Source organism: Phragmites australis, chromosome 6, assembly GCF_958298935.1.
Source record: "Phragmites australis chromosome 6, lpPhrAust1.1, whole genome shotgun sequence".
In the NCBI taxonomy this organism is placed as follows: Eukaryota; Viridiplantae; Streptophyta; class Magnoliopsida; order Poales; family Poaceae; genus Phragmites; species Phragmites australis.
This window is the reverse complement of record NC_084926.1, coordinates 37012745-37021479: the sequence shown is the minus strand read 5'-3', so window position 1 is coordinate 37021479 and position 8735 is coordinate 37012745. Positions and strand designations below refer to the sequence as shown.

The 8735-nt window shown below is 44.1% G+C and overlaps 1 protein-coding gene across 1 annotated transcript; it reads right to left on the bottom strand.

Moving 5' to 3' along the window:
- Positions 1-3339: 3339 nt before the first annotated feature.
- LOC133922344 (uncharacterized) lies at positions 3340-5494 on the bottom strand. The gene is made up of 3 exons (XM_062367637.1): positions 5110-5494; positions 3940-4064; positions 3340-3867 (listed from the first exon to the last, which is right to left on the bottom strand). Exons 1-3 carry the CDS (start codon positions 5293-5295, stop codon positions 3741-3743), a joined length of 438 nt encoding a protein of 145 aa, XP_062223621.1. The 5' UTR covers positions 5296-5494; the 3' UTR covers positions 3340-3740.
- Positions 5495-8735: the final 3241 nt, after the last annotated feature.

Genomic DNA, 8735 nt, shown 5'->3' with positions numbered 1-8735 from the left:
GGGGTGCAGCTTAGTGCCGCGGATGTAGCGGGGTTTGTCAAGCGGGTTTTCGACAAGACCACGTGGGCTCTAGAAGCTTACCTCTTGCTGATCCACCGCAGACGTTGCCGGTGCTCCTGCTAGGTCGAGTGGGGTCCACACAGAGTCGTCCAGGAGGTCTGATGTGTAACGTCATCCACCAGGACCGACACCCACACGGCCACCTGGACCATGCCCTATATGCCCGGACACAATAGGTACGGATATTTCATACGCAAGGCGTTTAGAAATATTCTTTTGTTACTGTTGCATTAATTTTAAACAAATATTAGGTGCACCTACACACGCCTCGACGCTGCCACCTAGACCAAGCCCAGCGCCGACACCCTCACCGCTTGCAGGCCTCTCAGGTAATGGGCGACACTACATTGCCGTATTCAATATATTCAATAGTATATCTAATATTTTCCGCATGTTACTATGGTGATGAGGGCGGGTCGTCTTCGGTTGCACCTCGACCTGTCGTACCTCCATCGTTCGCCCCCTACTACGGCACGCACACCTGGCCATCTACTGCTGCACCTGCATACCACACAGGTACAATATTGCATTTTATACAAATAGTTTTATTTGCACATTTTCCGTATCTAATAAATTTATCTGTTCATAGGCCCCTCCAGTCAATACACATGGACGACGGCGGAACCTTCGCAGTCGTCATACCCGAGTCAGGAGGATGAGCCTGGGCCAGACCCTCCGTTTGACCTTGTGAGGGACTTCTTCGGGGGCACACCAGACTATGACGTCGTCGCGCAGTCCCAACTGTCCAGTGCTCCACTTCGGACACAGCACACCCAGGAGGAGGCCTCGACACCTTTGATCCCTACTAGGCCTGCCAGGCAGGTTGGTCTACCCGATGCCCTGACCTACTCTAGAGGGCACGTGAGGGGGATCACGATGGTGGGACCGGCCGACGGCAACGGAGGAGACAACAGTAAGATTGTACCTTTGCTTTTGTAACTTACATGTCCGTTTCATGATGCATCTTCGATTAGCAAACTATTCTTACATATTCGGACGTGTCTACTCTCTATGTTCTACTTACCATGTCATAACTGCATTTCTTATTCCAACGTGACCGCACGCTAGTTGCATTTCTTAATCCAACATGGCCACACACTAGTTTTTATCGTCATTGGCTTCGTATGAACCGTTCACGACGGACCTAAAAAAGCATTTCTTACAAAGCTACTTATACATGAAGTGACCACTCGAAATCTCTGTCGGTAGTCTAGTTTTAGACACGAAATGACCGCACGACTCAACTTTAACCATGAAATGACAACACCTCTGTCTTGACGTAATCTGTAGACACGAAAGTGACCGCACGACTCATCTTTGACCATGAAATGACAATACCTCTGCCCTGGCGCATGCTGTAGAAAGAAGTGACCACACGGGAGAGCTTTCACCATAAATTAAATGACAACACATGTGTCTTGACACATGTAATCTCTGCCCAGCATCAATGCCATAACTTTTCCATTCTTGAACAGGGAATCTAATGCTCCAGCCCCCCACCAAGCTCATACACTCACTCCATGCACCTGCCCTCCGCCACCATAAATAACCCCACATTCATCCATGGATACACCACTCATTTCTCAGCTCTCTCAACTGCAATGTATTCCTCAGCTTCACCAAGCCCACCCAAGAAACATTGGGGGATGAAAAATCCCCCAGAGGGTCAAACCACTGATGTGCTTCTGTGGTGACCTTTGTAGGCTTCGCGAGTCCCAGGACATCTTCTATACCTATGGCCTACGCTTCTTCATATGTGCCAACTACCAATACGACAAGCCACAACATGGATCGTATGAATACCCATCGGTATAACGACATAGATCAGTCATATGGCACTTTTCACATCTTGTTCCCGATTTCACACATTGTTTTACTAATCTCTTATCTTGTTTTATTTGTCCAGTCTCCTCTACCTATCTGTGACTTCATTGAATGGATCGACATTGAGCAAAATGAAGACCAGAAGCGGTGGATCGACATGAGCATGCGGTGGAGAAGGGAAGCTTACGCACGCCGGGAGTACGAGCAACAGCAGGAGAAACTACGGTTGAAGCGGCACGAAGAGGAACGCATGAGGAAGGCAACGCAGGACCATACCACGGCTCAAGCCCGCAAAGCAGAGAGGGCAAGGAAGCGGGAGAGGACCTGTTGCGCTTAGGCGACTGGCCCCGATACTTTGAGAAAGGGTAAATATTCTAAGTGCACTTACTAGAGAGCATCTAATGTAAGGATTAGTAGCGGCACGCTATTAGGTAGGTCTTTATGTGTATCGTACATGCCACCTTTTTTTATTGTCGTGTCTTCGTAGTTAGGGTCCAATGTAATGTCTGCCACCGTATGTCCCATGTAATGTTTATCACCGTTTGTAACCTCCGTGCTGGGTAATATGCTAAAAGTGCTTCATATCTATAATTTGTTCACAAAATTAGATTTTGTATCCTTCCACCAATACGTCACTAAAAAATTATTGATACAATTTACATCAAATACATAAACAAATATCGATAAATTTATAACGATCCACAATTTCCAAAATATCACTACTCCATGATGCCGTATTAGCCACTTTTTTACCATTTTGATCTAAAATTTGCAACATATCAATTTCAAATATTTTTCACCGAACGAATGTGTACTATTTTTTAATTAAGCAATACAAACGTAAAATTATAAAACAAATTTCACCAAATCTAAGCCTACCCGCCCTCTGAGAGGACGGTAAGGGGTGACACTACCACCGTAGCCATCTTTACCGGTAGACGACTATTTCTACACATCTTGTCACCAGGAGTCTATTTATTTAAATATTTAATAGAAAAAATATAAAAATAAAAACTCCAAAATCGAGCTCTCAGAAATTCCTCAAGATTAGGTCCAATTAAAACTCTTCGACTGTAATTTCTTGTCTAGGAGCGTTGCCCAAGGCCCAACCAGATGAATCTCAATATTTTCTATTTTCTTTTGAGAGGATCTCAATCAAATCTATTACTCTAGGAGAAATATACTATGATACAATTTTCGTGGCCACCAGCGAGATTACATGACTAGACTTATTCTGGCCATTCACCTGGGTCCCACGGTTGACGTACCCACTTATTAATCAAAGCAGTGGACCTCTTGCTCTCCTCCATCACAGGTGTTACATATGCTCTGCTAGAGGCACAGCTCACGTGCCAGAACGGATTACGTCATACAGAATTTAAAATTTATAGAATAAAATAAAATAATTTAATATATATTTTCATTCTAAAATAAGAATAAGATGTTTCAACCAAATACCCTCAATCTGTCCATAACATCTATCCTCAATCCGTCCATAACATCAAATAAAAAATTTCTAAAACTAAGAATAACCAGCACTAAAAATCCTTGTTAAAGCTCTGCAAAACAAGCTCTAAATATCTTCGTGTTCACAGAACTTACCATCGGTATTTCAGACACAATCGGTGTACGCTACTATGTTTTCCCAGGGAACACATGCAATGCGATAGCGTAACAAGATGCTGGGAATTCAAGGGAACGGGCAACAGCAGCCACAACGTCTACCGTGGCGCTCATACAAAAAAGACTAGAAAGCTTATATGCTTTACAGAAGTCCCAATCCATGCAAGCCAAGCAGGCGCAAAGTGTTTTGTAACATGCTTTTCCACTCGGTATTCATGTTATATAATCGCTTTTTAAGACCTTATATCAGCTAGCAGGCAACCGACCCCGGCGGATAGAACAAACAGAGTTGCAATCTCACAGCGCCAAATGAAATCATCTCGAAATTTGCTTTTGGCCATCCCACATCTGGTCAGAAACCTGGAAGAGTGCATATATATGATATGAGTCCACATCTTTAATGAATAACCCGTGAAAGACTGAACAAAATACCTCTCAAAATAGCCATGGTCTTCAGTCTGGAAATTTTTGTACCGCTCCAGTAGTTCATAGATATCCCGTTCAATTAGCTTATTTAGTTCATCCACTTGCCTTTGCATCTGATCAACCTTGTAAACCTTCAAAATAATTAAAGATGTGGAACTTTTAGGCATTAACTTGAAACTGCACTCAGACCTTTATAATACTAGAAGTCAAACTGATCTAATTTCTGGGAGTTGATGCTACTCTTGTGATTAGCAGTCATATTGCAACAAAAACATTACTATCCAATAATTATGTCACGCAGTAAATACAACAGTCTGCTCAAGCACTCAACTTATTCCTAGTTTTCATGTTGAGCAAGGGTAAAAAACGAAGTACAAGATACTCTTGAACAAAAACTTGAACCGATCGATAAGATTTAAGCCCCAAAACCCATCTGGCAAACATAGTGCAAACCTGAAATAATATTTGTCAAGATAGTATGATGTGTCTGGTTTGAGGAGTCAATTGATCCTAGATGGAATGATCTATCATGAGATCATCCTATGAATTTTGATGGGATCAACCCATCACATTCCTCAAACCAAACAAGGAAATTTGGTTCGGAGCTAGGATCGGATGATCCATTACCAACCCACTCAAACCAAACAAGCCACAAATACTTGCCCATGCTACTGGAAAACCTCAACTGCAACACAAAAGATTATGAAACATCTATTTGCCTATGTGGCTGAAAACCTCAAATGAAAAACCTTGACAACAACAACAGAGCCTTTTAGTCCCAAGCAAGTCCCAAACAACAGATATATGATTTGGTTGGTGAAGGGACAAGAGGCGTACTATAGACATCAACTCAAGGGTCTAAATTACCTAACATGAACAAAGTATAGGAAAATAACCTTACATGAACAATATATAGGAAACTAAGATAGCGGTAAACTTAAAATCCCCCTCTGGTCGTTGAGGGAGAGAGCTATTGGTTCACGTTGCTTGGTGGATGGATCAACTGTACATTGCTAGGCACCACGAACTGAGAAGCTGCCTATTTTTCCACAAGGGAGCTCCTTGTGGATGATCTACGAGATCAAGCAAGAAAGGGAGCTCCTTGTGGCTGATCTATGAGGAGGCGAAGATAGAAAAGAGATAAGGAAACCAAAAGGGGGAAACTGGAAAATTTACCTTCTCATCTAGAGACTTGGGAGGCTGATCACCTGGAGCGCCCGAGTGAAAGAGGCGGCGGAGCGGGGCAGCCCGGTGGGCTGTCAGCCCCTCCCCACCTGAAGGCGCAGCCGCGGCCGCTGCTGAGAGGACACGGCGGAAGGCGCTTCCCTGGAGGGTCGACGTGCGAAACAGGGTGGAAGCCATCGATCTCCCTATCCCTCTATCTCTCGCCTAGTCCTTGCGCCAATCGTTTCCATTCTCCCGTGCGCTCCTCCTGTTTCTCCCTCCCTCTCGCTCGATTCCCTCGGCAAGGCAGCACGACGGCGGCGGCCTCGCTAGGGCTTTTTCTTTCTTTTTCCCCCAACCCCCGAGACTTGGTAGGCATAGGTGGTGGTGGTGGTAAAAGGACGCGAACGTGCCTGGGCTGGGTTGGCTAATTTCTCCGCAGGAAATTAAGGCACGTTGGCTAATTTCTCCGCAGGAAATTTGCCACGTCTAACATTATACATTAGCTATATTTGTAGCTATATTAGACGTTAGCCACTAAATTTGTCACCCAACCTCCGAATCAAACTCTTTATTTTATTACGATATTATTCTAAATGATCTCTAATTTTATATTATTATGTGAGACAATAATGATTTATAGACTAATACATATATTGATTGAGGATCATATTTATAGGTATATCAAATTAATAATATGAACACATATTAGAGAACATGGTATTAAATAGATTTATCTTAAGATACTGTTTAGATTGTTATATGATGTGCCATCAGTTGTAATTTTGATGGTGTACCTACATGATCTTTAGATCTGATATTATCATTAATTCTCAGAAATATATAGTGTTCGGGTTTGCCATAAAACATGTCGTAGAGTGTGAGCGACCAAGACAGAATTTGCCCCTCGTATATAACAAGAGAGATATCTTTGAGCCCCTCAATATAATTGGATTAGAAAGTGTATGACCATACCAATATGATTAAAGTATTAATCATGAGTTTAGTAATCCACTACAAGATTGAGTAATTGATTAAGCTATCATGAGGATGGCACGTGTATCATGTTAAGCTTAACTCATATCGTGAGACAAATATATTGATGTGTGTGTAAATCAAGGTTCAGCCGGTATGATCTTTATATATACTTAGGAGTCAATATGCCCTGCTAGGGACCACTGTTGATTTCGGTTTGGAAAAGAATTTTTGAGTTATACCATGTATACATGAACCTAACGGGGCACACATTTAATGAGTTGAAACAACATATATGAATTGAATCCGTTAATGGGTTTGATGGGATCGACATTCATTAGGGATTATAATCCTAATGGGCCACAAATGTGGAAGCCCATTAGTGGGATCTATATAAAGGGAGGCGTAGGGTGATGACACGTACGATTCTGCCACTCCAAACCCTAGCCGCTCCCCCTCCAACCAACCTCTCGAAACCTAGTCGTGCATGCGGTACTAGCACACTGACACGCGATGTTTCACCCTAGGACGTGTGGATATCATCGAGGTGCTGCTTCATCTACAACGCTAATCGACTTGTCGGCTTGAACTCGATGGTTGTTGATCGCCTACATCTACTAAAGGGCTAGAGATAAGCCGCAGATCAAGAGGGGAAAGAATCCACAGACCATACGCGAGCTTTTGCCCAAGAGGTAGGAAGCCGAGTTCGTTTGAATCGTGGAATTAGAGTTTGGTTCACCGCCACCTTCCATAATCGAATCCAACTCGATTACAAGTCCTCTCGGCATCCTGTGTATATAAAGCAAGCCCTACAACACCCCGAGAGCATCACCAATCTTTCGCCTAAGACACAGGAGCTCGACCGCGCTTAGAACCACATCCGTGATGAGAGCAGAGAGACATCGCCGCCTTTAACTGTCGCCGCCTTCGCCGAGCCTTCACCGAGGATGACGTGTCCCCTAGATGTGTTCATGGTGACTTGCTGGTGTTGTTCCATCGCTCGTCGGTGAGTTCAGAGCACGAAGATGTCATCTCGAGGCTTCTCCGGCGAAGCACCGCCATGGATTCACTCCTCGCTGTCGTCTTCTTGACGGAGGTCAGCGAGGTTGACGATGAATAATGGATAGTACCATATCCCGGCACCCCAGGGTTTCCCATAATTCCCGAGGTATATCTTTATCTCTGGGAAGGGGATCCCCACAAGAAAGGAAACTACTCGAAGGTACCCGATACGTCTCGTAACTGGGAACATTTATCTCCAAGAATAGGAAAGAAGAGTTCGGAGGGCGTGCGACACCCCTATATATATATGGAACAGAGGGACCCTGCGGAAGGGCAAGCCAGAATAGGTCGAGTCAAGCGATACGAGTTCCACAAGCCCATACAAGCTAACAGAAGCCAAGAAAGAAGTCGCCGTCTAGGTTTAGACTCATCTAGGCTAACTAGACTATCTTATAATAGGATCATATCAATATAATACAAACATGACGTAGGGTTATTTCCATACAAGCCAACAGAAGCCAAGAAAGAAGTCGCTGACTAGGTTTAGACTCATCTAGGCTAACTAGACTATCTTGTAACAGGATCAGATCAATATAATACAAACATGACGTAGGGTTATTGTCCTCAAGGAGGATCGAACCTGTCCAAAAATCTCTGTGTGTTTCCCCTGTGATTCGTTTACTCAAAGCATCCCCCTATTCTTCAACAAGTTCATTAGATCGACGATTTACGAATCGTCGACAGAGGTAAAGCTGTAGCCATCCGATCTTCTTCAAACGATCACGATTAAATATTATGTACCCGTTCAGTGAGGTTTAATCTCGGCCGTTGGATCTTGATTTGACGCACCGAATTTTATGAGTCTTAACGGTATAGTTAGCCGATGTGACGCCGTCCGCCTGCCACATCATCAGCCACATCGACCGGCCGCATTAGATCGACGATTTACGTATTGTCGACAGCTGGTGCTGTCCGTGGGGATCATGACAAAAGGAGATAAAGAGTCTATACACGACATACCGTCGACATCGCTTAAAGCTTCGTCGAAAACTGGTGTTTTGGATGAGGGGTTCTACAACAACTTTACCTCTCTTCCTGACAAGCCGGTGATCGATTGGGTAGATTTTGGCGATGGACTTTCCAGCGATGATTCAAGGGACGAGGTAAGTAGATTTATGAATCAATGAGCCAAATATTACGGTATCAAGTTTGAACCACTCGGTTGCCAAGACACTGTAGATGTACGATTCACAATAAGTCGGATCAATCCTCACAACTTTTGACAACATGGATTGTCAAGATACCAATCCGAAATAATCTGATGAAGCATCCATGATGGATCTAGACTCCTCCTCCAGCGGAGGTTACCCCTGAGAAGGTTTCACCATTGGAAACAGGGGTGATGATCTGGATCATCATGATGACAACCCTGCAAACACTCGGGGTTCTCTGGCCCCAGCGGCAGGCAATGGTCAGCATCACGCGAACACAACACCTCTGTCCCTTATCGGGGCCCCGGTCATACAGTATCCTGATCATCAATAGGGGGTTGACTGTATTAAGTTCGTGATTGCAAAGAGGATCCTTCTTCTACAAGAGACCCTCATGCGCCCTTCGACCATGAATCTGGCTATCCCAACTGGTGACACTACTAGAAAAAG